General features: G+C 32.5%; 2 protein-coding genes across 5 annotated transcripts; both read left to right on the top strand.

Moving 5' to 3' along the window:
- The first annotated feature begins 155 nt into the window (after positions 1-155).
- On the top strand, positions 156-10,536 carry LOC141453300 (galactosylgalactosylxylosylprotein 3-beta-glucuronosyltransferase I-like). Its single transcript, XM_074126341.1, has 9 exons — positions 156-291; positions 387-439; positions 550-689; positions 1,075-1,234; positions 2,934-3,059; positions 3,884-4,075; positions 4,315-4,419; positions 4,964-5,113; positions 7,575-10,536. The coding sequence occupies exons 1-8, from the start codon at positions 168-170 to the stop codon at positions 5,060-5,062; spliced, it is 999 nt and encodes a 332-aa protein (XP_073982442.1). The 5' UTR covers positions 156-167; the 3' UTR covers positions 5,063-5,113; positions 7,575-10,536.
- A 542-nt stretch (positions 10,537-11,078) lies between these two features.
- On the top strand, positions 11,079-14,702 carry LOC141453309 (uncharacterized). Of its 4 annotated transcripts, none has more exons than XM_074126362.1 (2): positions 11,079-11,602; positions 13,168-13,326. In XM_074126362.1, the coding sequence occupies exons 1-2, from the start codon at positions 11,276-11,278 to the stop codon at positions 13,324-13,326; spliced, it is 486 nt and encodes a 161-aa protein (XP_073982463.1). In that variant the 5' UTR covers positions 11,079-11,275. The 4 variants fall into 4 exon arrangements, with proteins under 4 accessions (XP_073982463.1, XP_073982464.1, XP_073982466.1 ...); XM_074126363.1 differs by lacking the exon at positions 13,168-13,326 and adding an exon at positions 14,519-14,702 and having other exon boundaries at positions 11,080-11,602; XM_074126365.1 differs by having other exon boundaries at positions 11,081-11,602; positions 13,214-13,386.
- The last annotated feature ends 4,854 nt before the right edge of the window (positions 14,703-19,556 follow it).

Here is a 19,556-nt window from a genome sequence, read left to right as displayed (position 1 = left end):
TATCATATTTAGTACTCACTGGAGAACAAATGTAGAATGGGGTCTCACAGTTTTAGTGTTTTAATGTGTGGACAAAAGTGTTTGTTTGTTGTAACGTCCTTCCTTTCTCGATAACACCTAATAAATTGTTGATTGGGTTGAATTTAGGCTTCTGCAATTTTAGTATTATGACTTCTGCTGCACAACAGTGGTCTTCGGCAGATATTATGTCTCTAAGAAAAAAATTTTATTGGGGTGCTACTTTATCGGTACTATTTTTGATATGGTTCTTTGCTTTTAGTGGAAAATCAGGTAAATTTAAACGTTACTAAACATTATTTTTAAAACCATTACATCATTATTGAACATTTTATGCTTAATTAAAATTAATTTGATCTTTCATTCAGAAAATGAGCAATATGTTGCAATGAAACAGTCAATGGATGAATATGAACTACTGGTAATATTGTTCTCTTTTTTGTTTGCGCTAGCGCATCGACAATTTTGTCATTAGCGCCTTTATACAGTATTGATTCTTGTTTCTTCTTACTAAACAATTTCTTCTTCTAGTTGAGAGGAACAAGGGAGCAAATATTAAGCCGACTGAAGATGTGTCAAAAAGATTGCCAACATTGGGATCCAGAAGCTCCTATTATTTACGCCATAACACCAACCTATGCAAGGCCGGTGCAGAAAGCTGAATTGACGAGGTATGTACATATGACTCACGACACAATGAATAGCACATTTTATGGGATTTAAGACAGTAGAAATGAAAGATGTGTACAATTGTTCGATTTGGAACTTTGTTTATGTGTTGTTAATGTATTATTAATCTATTGTTATTTTCCGGGTAGATGTGGTTGACATTTGGTGATATATTTCTCTGAAAAGTTGCAATAATGGTTCAGTAGCAGTGATAAAATAAAATTTTCTTTCATATACTTGACAGTTATGAATGTCAATAAATAAATCAAACTATTCGGTTTAGAGTAGTTATATAAACATTTTTGTCAAAAGAATTTGTATTTAATGTACTGCTATATAATAGAAATTAAAGTCTACCGTGGTCTCTAGACAAGTCGCTTTTTGCAGGTTGTCTCAGACATTGATGCTTGTGCATAATTTGCATTGGATTGTTGTGGAAGATGCACAGAAAAAATCTCTGCTTGTTGAAAATCTACTGGCTAGAACAAATTTAAACTGCACTCACTTAATCGCGCAGACTCCAGTGGCTTATAGAAGAAAAGGCTCGGTAAGTTCTATTTTCTGTTATTTTATCGGTAGAAACGTTGGGGAGGCTTCATGAAAATAACCATTAAAAGAAAAAACTTTTTATTCCATCATTTATTTTTATTGAGGAACAACATATGTACCCTTGAGTTTATACGTATACTCAATATTTTATGATGTCATCCTCTTCTTGACTGTGAATGTTTCGTCTTTGACCTTTAACACTTATGACATTATTTTTTTTGTATTTTTCTGCAAGTGTTTTTTGTTGTATAAATAAAAATTAGGGATTTTTTTTAAAGATGCCTTTTAGAATTTACTTTCTGATTTGGCTCTATTGTTAAATGGAAGCTTAAAAAAAATCTCTTATAACGCTCTCGAATTCTTACAAAACTTACTCTTAACCCACTTTACAAAATGCAAATTTTTTTGAAAATGTTTTTGCGAAAAAACTGCAAAATGTATTCAGTAAAATGACTACTCTCATTCTATTCAATTAGCAATTAAGATTAAAGAAAGCGAGACGAGACCTATGTCCCACGGCACCACAACCAAAAGAGGCTTATTGTGCCTTCCCCTTTGAAACAGTAGACGAAACCTCCCCTACAAAGAAGGTTGAGGACTTTCCCTACTAGTTCTTTTTGCCCTACTATCTCTTTGGTCTCAAAGTTCCCAAGGTTTCTTAGCACAACCACTCGATTGCAATGCAATCGAGCAACAAGTGAGAGGCCGTTTCCTCCTCATTCTGACACAATCTGCACTACGGTTCCGAGCTAATAAGCCCCACCTTGAACAGATGCTTCCTGAACCTACCAAGCCTCGTAAATAGGCCCGTGATCAGAGTAATCTGATTTCTGCTTAAGTAAAGAGTGATATTCTTGCAGTGTTTAACCCCAGGACACATCACCCAGTTCTTTTTATGTTCTCTCCAGATCCAGTCTGTAAGAGCCACACGAACTGTACCCTTGGTTGATTCCTAGGCAGTAGGCTCCTCTGACCTATGCCTTTTATATTATATATGTACTCTTTTATATTTTTATAATTAACTAGCAGCACTAATCTACCTATGTATTTCTTAGTGTTCTGATAGCTTGTATAATAGGTTTAATTTTAACTTGAAATTGGTCGAAATTTGCCTTCAGGAACAGCAACTTGAAGTGCTTGGAATAAATCCCTGATTTTCCATTTTGTATTGAATATGTTGCTGAACTACATTTTTAAATGTGGAACCAATCAAGTTCTGATACATTCGACTAGCACCACCAAAATTAAAGGCCAGATTTTCTCTTCCTTACAGCTTCTTATAGCTCACTGTCCCCCGTGTTGTTTGTAATGAGAGAACACTGTCTGGAGGCCGGAAATGTACTAAAAAAATCTCTGGGCACCAATAATCTCAGATGTTGAAGCGCCTTAAATTAAAATAAATAAAAAACTGTAACTTAGGCACGCAGCACTCGAGGACATTCCATTCATCTTCATGGTTAAACGTCACTACGAGCGGCTTTGCAAATGGTTTAGAATTGAGAAAAAAAAAGAAGGTTTTCTCCGTACACCTTATTCTGTGTGCGGCATTTGACTTTTCATCATTTTTTACTATTTGAAAAATTAGAATCTTCATCTTTTGCCACTTTAATAGTTTCAACCCATTACAGCGCGTTTTCTGTTATTTAGATTGTTGTCTGTAATTTTTTATTATTATTATATTTCTTTCTGTTTTGTAGCCTAGAGGAGTTGAACAAAGAAATGCAGCGATAAAATGGTTGCGAAAGAACAAGAACTTAAATGATAAAGGTGTCGTGTACTTTGCGGACGATGATAATTCTTATTCAATTCAAGTATTTGAAGAGGTAAGCTATTTAAATATTAACCTCTCCACTTTTATGTAAATTCATATTTCAAGCCAAAATTTTAGGTAGATCTGATTAAAACGCATTTAGTACAATACTTTTAGGATGTGTTTTTATTAGTAGACTCAATAAGAGTTGAGTTGACGTAATCTGTGCCTTAAAATAGATTAAATCCTATTGATTATATGGCTGATCCTATTATCTGAGAGCCGAGATTTTAAATTCAGGTGGCTGAGTGGAAATCATATAAAGGGAATCGTATGAACAAATAATAAATGCAAATAAACATGATTTCTTTTAGAAGAACTGTCAGTTCCTTAGATCCCTTTCGAAAATCGTAAATGAATAAAATAGAAAATAACTTTATGGAATACCATGTGATTTGTTGAGCGGAGTGATAATGTCTAATTATGGGCCACATTAGAAATGTGGAACATTGACGGAAAAAAAAATTAAGGGGTAAAGATATTCACAAAGATGGGAAAACATAAAACAATCAGTATAAAAATATACTAATGATTCAAAATCTTACTGTTAAATCTCTTTTTAGATTAAGCTAGATCAAGGTAATGTAAAAAAATACCCTACCTAGATAATGGATTAATTGTAATTAGTTAAGACTGTAAACTGTTCCATAATAATAAGAAAACCTACATTCTTATTATAAAATCATTGATAATCCTAATTATAATACCTATATGTAAATGATGTTTATTTTTTCAAGCCCTCTTCAACTTCATCTAAAAACTAAAAAGTTAGCTAAAAAAAAAACAAATCAGTTTAAGAACTTTTTATATTATTTCCTTTCTTAACAACTGCTACAGATGAGGTACACAAAAGAAGTTAGTGTTTGGCCAGTAGGATTAGTTGGTGGACTAATGGTCGAAAAGCCAATATTAAATCAGACTACTGGTAAAGTAACTGGTTGGAATAGTGCTTGGAGACCAGATCGGCCTTTTCCCATAGATATGGCTGGATTTGCTGTTAACTTGCAACATCTTCTAAAAAAATCTACTGTAAGTATTTAAATATAATATATAATATTAAGAAATGTGTTCGAATTTTGAAATTAAACTTTTATTATCAAAATTTATAATTAAATCTTGCCCTCATTTTTTATTTTAAAATTGCAAAAATTTTAAAATTAATCTTTAGTAACCGTATTATAATTTATGAGATGTCTAACTGTTTTTCATTTGCTTTTTAAATAAATGAAATCTTTGATTGTAGTTAAACAATTTTTTGTTATTCGTAGGCTTCATTTTCATTCAATATTAATGGAGGATTCCAAGAAACTCATATGCTTCAACAGTTAACTACAAGAGATCATCTAGAACCCAAAGCTGATAATTGCACTCAGGTATTTCTAATTTTAAACTTTTTCTAAATTTCCAAAATATTTATGGATTAAAAATTAAGAATTAATAAGAAATTTGAATGAAGGAAAGTTCATCTATTTTTACGGCATATTAGTGTAGTATTTGAAAAATGTACTTAGGAAATTAGTCACCAGTGAGAGAGGGTGATCGAGAGAGTGAAGAGGAGGAGGGAGAAGGATGATGCATGCCAAAATCCCTAAATCATTAGTTTCCAAAGTGAGTCAATGAGAGTCAAGTTAGACGTTGCAGTAAGAGAACGCTGGTGATGTTATATCAAATTTATAGAATGTAAACGTACTGAAATTATGAATAATAATCATAGTACTGAGATTCTGAGACAAAGTAGTGGAATTGGGCAAAAGATTCCCAAACGGTGTAAGTCGCCTCACCCTAATTTATTAAAGTGCATCAACATGCAGTATCTATCATTGGTGCCTGGTGCCTTGCCTCAAATATTTCATTTTATAATTATGTATTTATTTTTAGTGAATACATCTTATTGACACAATCATTTTTAACGTGTAGGTTCTGGTTTGGCACACAAGAACCGAAGCTCCGAAGCTAACTGAGGAACACAAACTAAGAGCCAAAGGAATCCATTCTGATGTTGGTATGGAAGTGTAATTTATATTCTTCCGAAGATAGAAATTATCTTCTTTTTTTTATTTTTTTTTGGTAAGTTGGAGTTCAATTTGACTTTTTATTTTTATTTTTTATTTCTGTAATTGAACAAATTATTCTTTGTAAACATATAACCGGTACATGGACTGAAATCAAATAATTAACAATTAATCTCATTTATATTCTATTTATTATTAGCTGGTCCACTGTCGAGAGTGTGGAGGTGTTAGTATGCTGAACAAAAACGTTAAACTTTTGATTCAAATCAATTTCGCTTAAACTAATGTTAAAAGTGTAAGATTTTAGAATTTTCATTGCGCTAGACACAGTTATTTTAGGTGCATTAATTTTGAAAGACAATTACTTTACAAAACTTTACTATTTTAACATACCATAGTTTTACTGAACTTATAAACTGAGAGAACATATAATAAAAATAAATATGCCATCTTGATGGATTGTTAACTAACTAGTCTATATCCTTTGAATTTTCATAGGTATTTTTAAAGAATCTTATAGTATTAAAACATCTGTATAAAGTTATTTGTACTAAATTAACAAAAACATTTCGATGGAAAGGTTAGCGGTTATGCTGTTAGCTTATTCGATACCCACGCAGAGATCCCGGGTTCAAATCCAGCTGTTGGCCCCTTAGTTTTTCTTTTCCTAGGAGTTTCTTACAGCTCACTCTGTCCGGTGATGGACAGTGTTGTCTGTATCGAGAGGGAACACTGTTCAGAGGCCGGCAGTGCACTGAAAGAAGCTCCGGGCGCCAATAACCTCCGATGTAGACGCGCCATATATCTTTGATAAAAAAAAAAATTACGTTTCGATGGTTTATTGGTTATTTTCAAATTCTTATCTTTAAATACCTTGTTGAGATTTTTGTTTTAATTCCTTATTAGATTTGGAATTCCTCTACTTGAAACAGGCATCTTATCTCCAGTCTCCAGTTTACAGTTGTAAATCATTTTAATATAAAATATAATTGGCCAACAATATATTTTCACTTACCTATACTTTTATTTTATGTGAAAAATTATTTATTTAACATTCCCCCTCCATGGTCTAATTTTTAATTGTTTATGATTATGTTATTGTTGGTTAAAAAAAAAATTGCATAAATAAATCTTCCATTGTCTAGTGCGACTGCACTCTAAAAATTTATTACGGCCTGCACTTTAAACATTTATTTAGTTATTTTAGTGGCATTAAAAAATGAGATTACTATGTAGGAGGAGATTAGGCGAGATACGTCTCTGTTGTACAATTTTAGAGATTTCAAGTGAATTATGCCCTCTGGAGAACGATATTTGTTCCTAAAAGAAGGTTTTTCGCTTACATTAAGGCGTGGCAGAAGTTCATTACAGAAATAGGTATAATATATCTTGTGAGAAAGGACTAATGCTTAAAGTTTCCACGAATGTAGTTATAATTATTATAATAAAATATAAATATCTCCAGAATTTTATTTTCTTTGTCCAAATAAATAGTTATGAGAACTTTCGACTGAACGTAGTCATCGTTAGTGAAAACAGTTGTTTTCTAAAAAGTTATAATCTAAAAGAATCAAAAACACAGATCGAAGATTATATATTTCCAATGGGGAACTAGAACTGTGTTTAATAGTTTCAATGAGAAATATAGAAAAGGGAATTACTGCAAACCAAGTTCACTGCGATTCGAAAAATCTGTAGTGGTTTCCTGAATCGTAGTTTTTTCTTCTTCTTAAATGTGGACGTCTGCAGTGATCATTGTGCATGGTAATGATAGAGATTGTCTGTGAGTTCGTCAAACCAATAGTTTCACATAATCAAGTGTACGAGTATTTCTTTATCCTGTATAAGTATAGTTTTGACGTACCTGATGTCAATGGCATTGTGCCTGGTAAGACTCGAATACTCTTAGAGATAGATCTCTGAAAAAGAAATGGCTAGTTCCCTACAAGATAGCATATCTATATTTCTAAAAGTTTTTGCTGTTGTGGTTTGATTTGCGATTTTAGACATTTTTTCCATCATAGCATCTTCTTTTGTGTAGTTCTGGTTGGTTCCATTTTTCTTTCGTTATTTAGTCACCAACTTCGAATAGTTAGTAAAAATATTTTTATTTATTTATTTATTTTTGAGTCCACAGTTTCGATGATTTTTTTATCTTTTTAACATCTTAAACTCGAAACTTTCCATAATAAAGCATACAAAAAAATATTTCATTCGCGAATCCAAGTTAACGTTTTATAGACAAATATTTTGAAAAACTGTGGTTCTAAGGTTTTTTTTTTAGATTAAAAATAAATGACTAATAATGGATTTATTTGTAATCTGTTTAAATTTGAAATTAGAAAATTGTTTGGAAGCGGAAGAACATGTATTGTAATGTCTAAGTTATTGTGTATAAGTTGTGATGAGTACTGGTGTGATACAAGTTACGGCATTATTTTTCTACTCTTCTTTTTATAAATTTGATTAAGTAAGTTTATAAGTTGTAAATAAGTAAATAATTTTCGGTTGCATAGATTGAGAGAAACAATGTTCGTGAAAATGGTGAAGTAATTTTAATAATTCGTCTTCTAAAGCATCTTTGAGAGAACTACTTCTGGAACGTGAACATTAAGAAGAAAATTCTTTAAATAAGTAACTTGGTTTAAATTAATGTTCATAATTATAAGAATTTAAATAATTTAAAATGTAAGTAATGTAAACAAAAAAAGTTTAATAAAAACTTACGCTAATAAAAAGTATACTTTTTCGGACTTTAGATTTTAATATAATTTGTTTCTTAAAATTCCATTTTTGAATATCTATAAATTTTTATATAACTCAAAATAAGGAATTTTGTATTATATTGCTAATTTATTGATTTGTTAAGAAATCAAATGATAAATTGACTGTAAACAACAATTTGCTTCATTAATACAATTTCGTTCTCCGGTTGCACTCTTTTTTAAATCTGAGAAAACATTCTTGAAAAAAATAGTAAATTTTGCACCAATTTTTAGTGAAACTTATTACTATTCACTTACAGAATATTGTGTACAAAATTCGGGGTTTCTTTCTTGAAAGGTTAGTTTTTAAATGGAAAACTATTTTTGTTTTGTTGCTCATAATAAGTTTTGTTAATAACTAAAGAACAAAAAATTTTAACTAATATTTTTCTAGTTTTTTAAATTACTTTCTTAGTCATCCTTAATTATTTAGCACTACCACTCTATTCTTGTTTAGAATTGTTCAATTCACTGTGCACATTTTCAATTTACACTTATTAAAGCATTAAAGTTAAATCAAAATTGGAAGTATGCTGTACAGATTATTTACAACTTTTAAAAATGTGGATGTTTCTGTTTGCGTACAGCGTAATAGTATCACCAGAACGAAGTATCGACGTTTACAATGCTGTTAACAGCAAACTAATGAGAAAGGGATTTTATGAAATTAAAAAAAAAAAAAAAATCATATTACAATGTACCATCATTTCTTAGAGTTAAACCTCATTTTCTATCAATAAAAACAAGTTAATGCTTTAGCCATCGCTTCATTCAAAACTTACGCATTTTAGAATAAAATTTGTCTCTTCCTTCACAGCTTGAGTTGTGATGAAAATCTACTCTAATTGAATACAGTTTTTGTTGTTGCTAATTCTAGAGTTATTACATTGTATAATAAAGCATTTTTATGCATTTTAATGAACAAAAAAATTTTGTAGGTGCCTATTACTTTCGAGCATTACGTTACGAATCATTCAATACACTTTTTGAATACTTTTTTTTTGTACATTATTGTTCTGTTTACAGATAGAAACAATTGCTGTTAATTTTTATTTGGTACTTTTTATTTTCTTATCGCACTTCTGCGAATTTGAAAAGTTTTAAGTTAGACCACATTTTCAAAAATTTGAGTATTAAGCATTGTTGGAATTTATTTTTCAAAAAAACAAAAAAAAGTCCTGCGAGAAATCAGGCTAAGCAATAAGACAGTAAAATTATATATATGTAAATAACAATAATCTTATAAAATTAGTAATACAAGTAGTTGTGCAATAAACATTTATTACTTTTAAGATGTTATATTTTTCTATTATGCTTTGTATAAAACAAGAAATATAAATAATGTGTATGAGACTGAATGTAGCTTCTGGAAATGAACTATGTTTATTTCCTTATTTTTTAAAAAGTTTTTCCGATTTATTGTAAATAGTACAGCTTTTGAAAGCTTTGCAGAGAAACCGTTCATATCTAGAAACCCAATCAAGGCCTTTAGTGTATGTTAATAAAGACAAAGTAGTAATGAAATTTTAAAAAATTACCTATACAGGAAAAAGTTATTCAAATGTCTATATTCATTATAGAATATATAAATATCTGTTGAAATAAACTAATCATGCACTATACTTTCTATGATAATCTTATATTTGGACTGTAGTGAATACATTTTCTGCAGTAATAAAGTAATTGTAAGTGTTCGCAGTGAAATGTTCAATTCTTCTGCTTATAAATATAAATATATTGTTACACATATCAGTAGAGAAATGTTTTTTTTATCACTAATACAAATAAATTCCTTAGACTTAACAGTAATATTTAAAGTCATCTTAAATTATGTTGAAAAATAGCAAAGCCATGTTCAAAACTTATGTTTTTATTTATAGTATATGATTAAAATATTTTTGAGTGTCTATGAATACGTATATGATTTTTAAACTATTTTTTTATATGAAGTGCTCAATAAACTACAAAATGTATTTATATACATATAAATATTAGATATACGTGCCTTTTTTTAGTTGTAAGTTTAATCTAGTCTTTAGCTGAGTATAGGCTGTTGGTGTCTTAATTTTAAGATTATTGTAGGCCAGCTTTTTTTAAATACTACTCTAGCATTATCTAAATAGAGGTTTAGAGTTTTACTTAGTTAAATAGTTTTTTTTTACCATGGTAATGTCATGGATTGCTTTGGTAGATTAAAATTTTTAAATATAATTAGACTTCTAATCTAATTAACATACTACTATTTTGTTCAAAATAATATTTTAAATATCTAACAAATATGGGTGCATTTTTTCAATACTAAGGAATTAATTATTACTTCCTATTTAATTTGAATTATGTTTAATGTATTTTCGTTGTACTCATTTTGTTATTGAACATTGTAAATATTCATAAGTTAATGATCCCCTTTATCATACAGGGGGATCACTTTGTTTATATGAAGCCAGCGAACAACCCACGAATCTAAATATTTTAATTTTTCTCCACTAGAAGCAATGTTTAATTCGTCCAAAGAAATGATATTGATTAAGAAATATATGTCTGTAATGTTACTTTAATTATGACATAATCATAGTTGTATATTTTTTCCTATTGTTTTTTTAAATTGTAGTTTATTTTTAATGAGGTATTTTGAGTATCCAGTGATGTTACCATAATAGTTATTATTGTAATTAATAATTACATAAATAAATTTTCTTCGTTTATTATTACATCAGATAGTTTGATTTTTTTAGGACAATTCGATAAGGGCTCTTCTGTGAAGACAGTTAAGTATAATTTCCCTTAACAGTACACTCTCTGACGAAATTTATGTAAAAAAAAAAAAAAAACTCCTCAAAATATTAAAGACACTCGTCCTTGTAGCGATTACATTCGTTGATTTTATTAAAATCTGGAGATTTTAGGCAACCAGTTGTGTCTCTGTGACCAGCAAATCTTTCTACTGTTACAAGGTCCTTGGTTAGGTTTTGTAGAGCAAGCCTCTTTCTTTTGACTGTCAACGAGTTCTGGTGAGTACCATATCTGATGGTGATTGGCCGCCTGATGATGGTCCAAAATTAAAACTTAGCAAGTTTTACAGTCTTCAGTGAAGTACTTTTGGAGTTGATCTCTTAGTGGTTGTTAGCGTATATTCTCTACTATTATCACAGAATGTCGACAATGATGAGTATTTACGCCATGAGTATTTATTCATAATTCTCTCACCTTTACATAGATACGTAAATATATATTAATTTACGTAAAATAATAAATAATTATCGTTGCATGGCAAATGTTCTACAATCTTTAACACATATTTAATTAGAATTTTCAATTCCACGACATTTATTCAATTAGTAAAAAAGTGCTAAATACCTGGCAACTCATTGAATCAATTTGTATTTTTTTATGAATCATCAAAATCATTCATTTTTTCCACAAAAAGCTACATATACGACATTAATTTCACTATGGGCACAATAATCAGCGTCGGTGAAAATGAGACAGGTTGTAATTGCTGCAATGTTAGTCCTATATCTTTTTCTTTATCCGAAGTTGCTTTCAATAGAGTAGAAAGTTCAGTTCAACAAAGTCATAGTTCTGTTCTAAATGAAACATTAGCTGCAGAATTAGCAACAGGCTTACAAAGTGACAAATATCTTGCATTAATGCGGAATATGCAAGATCAACATACCAAAAAATATGGATTATCAGCAAATACTGTAGACGATCTTTGCAAGTCATTATCTTCTTACAGTAAACAAGTAAATCAAGTTTGTTCCGAGGAGGAAAAAGAGGTGATTTGTAATTATTAATTTTATAGTGTACGTAATTTAAGTTTGCTGAAGTTAAATTTTTCATTGTGTGGAGTTTAATACAAGTCAAAATGTATGGAACAGTCCAGCCTCTAACCAACAATTTAGTAGCGTACGGCCTTAATCGACTTCCAAGAGCCTAAATTAAAAGCATCTTCTCTCTTCTAGGGTTAACATGTTTTAAATATTGTAATAATGATTAGAGATTGCAATCAATATAATTTAAAATATTGATTATATTTAATTAACACTAGAAACTTGTTAGTTGCCTTCTTCATCCTCTATTTCTAAGTGGCGTACTCTTTTAGTTTTAAAAATTTGGAAATTAAATTAATTATAATATGAGATTTACATTAGGCAATTGGGTGGCTGTGGACTACCATACACACTTCAATAAAACTTCTTGACTTGAAACATTTGTGCACCGCTGGTGTAGATAGTGCCAGCTTCAATGCTTATTTGTGAATATAAATCCTCTTCATTTCTAAAAACGGTTTAAGAAATCGAGGTAAGTTTTTTGTTAATATACTCAGCAGGACTGGTGGAAAGCGAAGAAACCACTTTATTACAAGAGCTTGGACCCAAATTTTAAATAAGAATCATATATATATATATATATATATGATTTCTTTGAGTTCAAATGTGTAAATTGATGTTCGTACCAAACTGGAAGGTCTAAAAATCAGTAAAACAATACTAAATAGAAAACGCGATTGTTCTCAGCCTTGATCAGAGCAATCACTAAAGAAAATAAGAGAATATATCAAGGATAATGGTCGTATAATATTCACAAAACAAAAAAAAACTAATATTAGGATCTTTAATAAAAGATTGGCTGTTTTAAATTAAAGAATGGTCGCGTTTTTCATTTCTCACCCGGCCTCCCTAAAAACATGTTCTATATTATAACATAAACAGATGAATTAGCAAAATGCTTTGTATTTTAACTCCTGGAAGGAAACGAAAAAATAAACTGATCAAAAGATTAGATATGAAGAAAGCTAGATTATTTTTCTTAAAGATAATAATAATTAAAATAGAACAAAGTGGAATAGATTTTTAAATCGCGAAAAATTAAGAAGCACGTCTTCTCTTACCCCTCCCTTCTATTGTTATATCAATACATGGAAATGCACCTCCTCGGTGTTGTGCTAACTAGAAAGCTTTTGTTTAAAAAAACGCTATGTATGAAGCAGCGAATATGATTATAAAAATTAAAATTCCAAATTGAAAGGCGCACTTTACGAACTCAGCCTGAAAGACGGTTGGATAAATTTCAATACCAACGTCAACATCTTAATACATACGCCAACCTTCCAATCAAGGGATTGGAATCTTCGATTTCACTTTCTAAACGTTTATTTTTTAAAAATTTACTCAAGATTTTGATAGGGCGTATTTAGATTCTAATAATAAAGTAAAAAATTCAGATTTATTTTTGAAAACAGTGTTTGATTTCTAAGCATATTACTACATTTTGATAATAGCACATAGATGTGAGGAAGTTTTTTTTTTTTTGCAGAATATTAATGTTCATACTTCCTTAGGTCCTAGATTTTGTTAAAGATAAAAATGATCTTGCTGACTGTGTAGATTGTAATGATCCAGTTACGAAATATACAATAACCGTCAACAAGCATGCTCAAAGTGTTGCAGAAAAGAACAGCAGAAAAATAAACGTGGATTATTCTGTATTTTTACAATAGGCTTATTTTCTTTTGCTACTAATTACTGAAAGGTTAAAAATATTACGAATAAACACAAAATTATACGTATTATGTGTTTTGTTTAAATCTCACGCTAGTAGAAACAAAATTACAAAACTTAAGTATAGAGATAAAGGTATATTTAAGTAATGTATGAGATGACCGGTTCCACCGATGGCAGTTGACCAGGAGGCAGACTTTATCCTAATAAAAACTATAATTATTATTTCTTTTCTTTTCTTTTAATGATCTTAAGGCGGTCAACATCTGAGATTATTGGCACCGGAGCATTTTTCATTGCATTGCTGACCTCTGGATAGTGTTCTCTCATTACAGAGACTGTCCATCACCGGATAGTGAGCTGGTAAGAATCTTCTAGGAAGAGAAAATCGCCGCCTACAATGATCATGCAAAATTATTAAAAGCATTGTTAGAATTCTAAAATAAAAATTGGTTTACCAAAAAATGAAAATCTACAGTAAAAGTTGCTTCAATCTTTCCTGTAGAGTATTGTAAGAAGAGCTCTTTAAATTGCTAGGAAGATATACTTCACTTGGTTTTCGAATGTTCTGCTTTCCCTCCTTTTAGAGTAGGTACTTTGGGAATCTTTTTCACAATAAGGGAAGAAGTATGGAGAAGGTTCATGATATTTCAATCATTTGAATAATAATTAAATAATGTATTTTTATATTTTGTTTTATATACATGGGGAAAAAAATTAATATTTTTAGTTTTCCTTAAAAGTTTGCAATCGTCCGCAATTAAGACATTTATATATTTATTTTTAATATTACAATATTGACAACTACTACAAGTAAATGTGAAATGTGATGGGTATACATTCACTTGATTGTATCAATCACCAAGTGGTGAAACTCTTTCACATTAAACTTCAAACAAATATTCACAGTGAAAAGTCTCTTGGTAAATTCCAACCGAGGAAGGAGGCTTATCTAATATTTGAGTTATGGAGAGCTGTTGTATTAGAGGAGATGAATGTGTGGTCAAGTACCCAAGAAAGAAGTTTAAAATGCGGGTTAGTTTCATGATGAGTTTCATGTCAGAGTACAGTCCCAAGTATCGTACTTGTCAGCTGGTGGGATTGTATTTCCATTAATATCCACTATCAGGCAAACAGATTTATAATTTTAAACAATGTATTTTGTTCCCAAATATTTCACACTTTTTTCAGCAACTTAAGTGCGAGACGGAAGTCAAAATCTCTACATCTACCTCTGATGATGGATAGAAGTCTAAAACCCGTCAGCGATACAGGGAATATGCGTGATACGACGGATAAAATCAGAGAAAATATTTCATACTCCATGCCAAAAATGTTAAACTTGTTTTGTGCAATAAATCAATAATTTACATGTTACTGCACTATACCTATTTTATGTACATTTTCTGTCTGCCAACTTACACTATTTATCGAACTATTTACAGTTAAGATTAATTTTGCCAATCATAATTAATAAATTAATGCTTTTTTTTTTTTTTTTTTTTTTTTTTTTTTTTTTTTTTTTTTTTTTTTTTTTTTTTTTGGCCTTATTGTACACCGCAAATTAGCCATTGGTAACGTGCACTTGCGATTAATTTAAAGTTGAACAGTCGGATTTAGTATGTGTTGAAACGTACACCTTGACAGATGTTACGAGGGGATATAATTTATTTCTTTTATATTGTTATTTTGTTTGTTCGGATGTAGTTGTATAGTTCTCGGTAGATGTTGTCTGTCTGGTGCGTCAGTATAGTATGTAAATCGGCGGGTAGAGGGCAGTCTGTCTTCAGTACTGCCTTCCACAGCTGATCCCTGCCGTTGGTATATTTGTCGCAGGCTAAGATTATATGATTGGCATCAGCTATTGACTCGGAATCACAAGGACATGTAGAGTTTATGTGAATTCCGATACGCGCCAAATGGTGTGGTGAATAATTATGATTAAATCTTAGCCTGCAGATGGTGCTGTAAAATCCTCTACCTTCTGTGAATTGATTGAACCACGGTTTGACCGGAATGGAAGGTTGAATGGATGAATAGAATTTACCCTTTAGATTTTTTGATATGGAGTAACTTTCTTCCCACTTTTTATAACTTACTCTCTTGTAATAGCTTTTTATGTCTGAGGGAGATAGTGAGTTAATGGTAGGCTCCCGCAATCGAGTGGCTGCTTTCGCCGCAGCGTCAGCCTTCTCATTGCCGACCAGCCCGTAATGGCCTCTCACCCATATCAGATATACTGACTTACCATTCCTAATCAATTGGTTCAGCAAGTTTAAGGAATCTATAATCAGGAAAGAGGGGTCTCTGCCTGGGTTTTGTAATTTTTGGAGCACACCTTTGCTATCACTCAAAATAATGGCGTGCTGGACCGTCGATGACAGTAAATAAGCTAAGGATTTATTGAGGGCTACTAATTCTGCAGTAAAAACTGAGGCTAAATTATTGAGTTTGTATTGAGAACAGGAATCTAACTGGGAATCATAAATTGCACATCCAACTCCGTCACTACTTTTAGAGCCATCGGTATAGAAATAATTAAAGTGAGGGAATTTGTTCTCGAGTTTGGACAGGAGGTAAGAATTATTTACTGCATTGGGAAGATCCGGGTCGTATTGGTAGAAGTTGACGGCGATATGCGAACTATAGTTTTGAATCAGTGTAGGGTAGTCAAAATGATACCTAGGAAGGATTTCAAGGTGATTTAAGGGGACTGAGAAGTGCGACAAGTCACAGAACACTTCTACTAGCATTGGACTTTTCCTTTCAAACCAGTATCTTTCTGTGAGGACTCGAGTAGCCATGTGACTGATTCTGCGAGTTACTGGATGATTTTTGATTCTCAGTCTGTCTACAATGAAGCGGGAAGCTAACAGCTTCCTTCTTATATTTAGTGGGAAGTCACGGGCCTCTACTAAAAGGGCGTTGATAGGAGTGGATTTGAGAGCCCCCAAGCAGGACCTCAGCGCTTTGTACTGAATTCTTTCTATTTTCACCAAGTGATTTTTTGCCGCATCCCCGTAGAGGAAACAACCATAGTCTATTCTCGAAAGAATTAATTGTCTGTAGAGCATTAGCGATGTTTTGATATCGGCTCCGTAGTTCAGACGGTTGATGCATCTCAGTATGTTTAGCGACTGTTCACATCCCTTAACCAACTGTTCAATTTGCTGTCTCCATAACAATTTGTTATCTATTGCCATACCTAGCGTCCTCATGATGGGCTCAACTCGTAGTTGATAGCCACCTAGCGATATCGAGGATGGGATAGAGTATTTTCTGTGCCTAGTGAACACAGTCACGCTACTTTTATTCTCAGACAGAGTGAGACCCATGTCTGAGCACCACCGGCTGAACAACAACATTGCACAGCTTAGTTTTCTCAAACTTTCGTCTAGCGTTAGCTCTTGACTGTACAGGATTATGTCATCAGCATACTGAGATACAGAAACATCCGTGCCTACTGCTGCCTTAAGATCGGCCGTATAGATGTTAAAGAGCAAGGGACTGAGCACCGCCCCTTGCGACAATCCCAAGTGCGTTACACGAGGACCATATATTTTGCCGTTATACCGGATTTTAATGGAGCGGAAGGAGAGAAGGTTATGCGTGTGTCTGATAATTCTAGATGGAATGCCCATATTAACCATTTTATTTATGAGCACGGAGATACAGACAGAATTATAGGCGTTTTTTAAGTCGATATTCGCTACCATCATATACTTGTTGTCAGAGAAACAGCCGTATATGTCAGACACAAAGCCAGCTAAGGCATCAAAAGTGCAGCGCTTCTTCCTGAAGCCATTCTGATATTGAGGGACTTTTCTGTTTGCCTCTACCCACCACTCTAATCTAGCTTTAATGAGGCGTTCAAAGGTTTTACCTATGCAGGAGGATAAAGCAATGGGCCGATAGGAATCGTGTAGGGAAGGATCTTTGTTGGGTTTTAATAACGGCACAACTATTTGATTGCTCCAGGCATCTATGCGTTTCTCCTGAACCCAAACATCATTTAGTACTCTCAGCAGAACTTTTTTGCCATTGGATGACAGATTAGTCAGCATTGGGTAGTGGATATTGTCCTCACCCGGGGAGGTATTTGAATTTGTTTTAAGGGCAAGTATGAGTTCATTGTAGGAAAATGGATCATTAAGTTTGTGGGCGCCGAAGGATGTATAAGGAATCTGATCTTGATTTGGTACTATTTCAGGAGAGAAGGAGTTCAAGAATTCAGGAACCCAGTTGTCTGAAGAGATTTTGCGACCGACATATCCATGCCTGAGAGCTCTCACCCCACTCCAAATCCTCTTGACTGGTGTATTTCTATTGAAGGAGTTGCAAAACTCCGCCCATTTCAGTCTCCTTTTTTCTCTATATATTTTCCTACATAAAGTAGAGGCTCGTTTGCAGCTTATGAAATTTGACAGACTGGGAGTCAATTTATACTGCTTGAATGCATCTATATTGTATTTTCTGGCTTTATCGCATTCCTCATCCCACCAAGGTTTGGGAGGATGTTTAGGTTTGCGCCCTAGATAAGGTTTGAACTTGGCGATACAGATTTCGGCCGCACCATTAATACACGCCACAAAGTGATCATAATTAAGGCAAGGATCTTGAGAGGTAGGCATCTGAGAGAGCAGCTGATCCGATAAGAGAGTGTACTTGTCCCACTGAGCAGATTTCAGGTTCCATTTTCTACTATTATGAGGAGGATGATGGTCAGGCTGAACTTGTTTATCTATTGACATGAGGATGCCCACATGGTCCGACCCGAACGGCTCATCCACGACCCTCCATTCCATCCTAGGTATGAGAGATGGAGTACCAACGGATAGATCAACTGCGGAAGGACGTCTGTCATGTCTCCGTATAAGAGTGGGAGTCCCATCATTTAGAATACAGAGATTCTCAATGTCTATGGCATCTATTAGGTTTCGACCCTCAAAATTATCGTAAGAGCATCCGAAGCTAGTGTGATATGAGTTCAAATCCCCACACATCAACAAAGGAGGTTTAATTGTCCTGATTAGGGATGCCCAGTAGTCAGTATTTAATTTATGGCCAGGTGCACAATAAATTGATAGGATACTCATCTCTAAATTCATTACTTTGCACACAATACCACAAACTTGCATCGCATTGTTATTAAATTTTGAAGGGAAGCTAATTATTTGATACTGTATGTTATTTTTTATCACAATGCCCGCGCCTCCATAACCATCATTTCTGTCCGCTCTTACAATAGTGTAACCAGAAATAGTAAATAATTGTGATTTTTTAAGCCAAGTTTCAGAAAGTAACGCCAAGTCAATTTTGTTCAGTCTAAGAAATGATTCCAGATAATTCCTATTAGCAGCGAGAGATCTAATATTTAGCTGTAAAATTTTTAACATTTTTTTGTTTTTGTTTGTTTCCCCCCCTCCTCAGCTGGAATGATGAGCATATTCCTGTCACTACCAAACATGGTTGGTTGCTTCCACGTTTCAAGCAGTGTTGTCCACTTATTGGATTTAGCTTTGTGTATCTGTCGGCTCTCCCAATGTTCGTATCCAGAGATGCTGAAATTGTCCGTCATCTTTAACCAAGTTTCAGGGGTATTTTGATCGGTTGACGTTGGTCTTAACGTTACGGATTGTCTTGTGCGGTATTATCTGACCTTTGCAATTCATGCTCGTGAGTTGAGATTTTAGCTTGAATTAATTGAGGAGCTTTTGTAATAATATTACAATTATTAATATATTTAGCAAGAATTTCTTCTAAGTTAGACGTAATGACCTGAATTATTTCGTTGTTGTTGTCATGCACATTATTTATCTTTTGAATTAAGTGTACTATATACTCTACACCACTGTCTTGAGTGTTTCCTATTGATGGTCTGTATGTCAGACCACTCTGTGTCCCTTGCATAGTTATTCTGTGCATCTTACTAGCTGACTGTTTTATTTCTTCGCCACTGATACGGGAAACTATTGGGCTGTCATCATTCAAGGGTTTTGACCTCATTGCATCACGAAACTGTTTTGACAACATTTCATTATTAACGTGTCTAGTTTTATTCGCTATTTTTGGAGGTTTTCTTAGCGATGAAGTTGTCGGACTAACTTCAGGTAATTCTGGAAATTCACTCACACTCAGTACATCAAATTTATTTTTAGTTGCCATGGCAAAGGAACTTTTATTTAGTATTTTATTTTTAATTTCATTATTTTGCATTATTTTAACGGGA

The sequence above is a fragment of the Rhodnius prolixus genome, unplaced genomic scaffold (assembly GCF_049639745.1).
Source record: "Rhodnius prolixus isolate KJV_2025 unplaced genomic scaffold, Rpr scaffold_3, whole genome shotgun sequence".
NCBI lineage: Eukaryota > Metazoa > Arthropoda > Insecta > Hemiptera > Reduviidae > Rhodnius > Rhodnius prolixus.
This window is presented reverse-complemented; position numbering and strand designations above follow the sequence as displayed.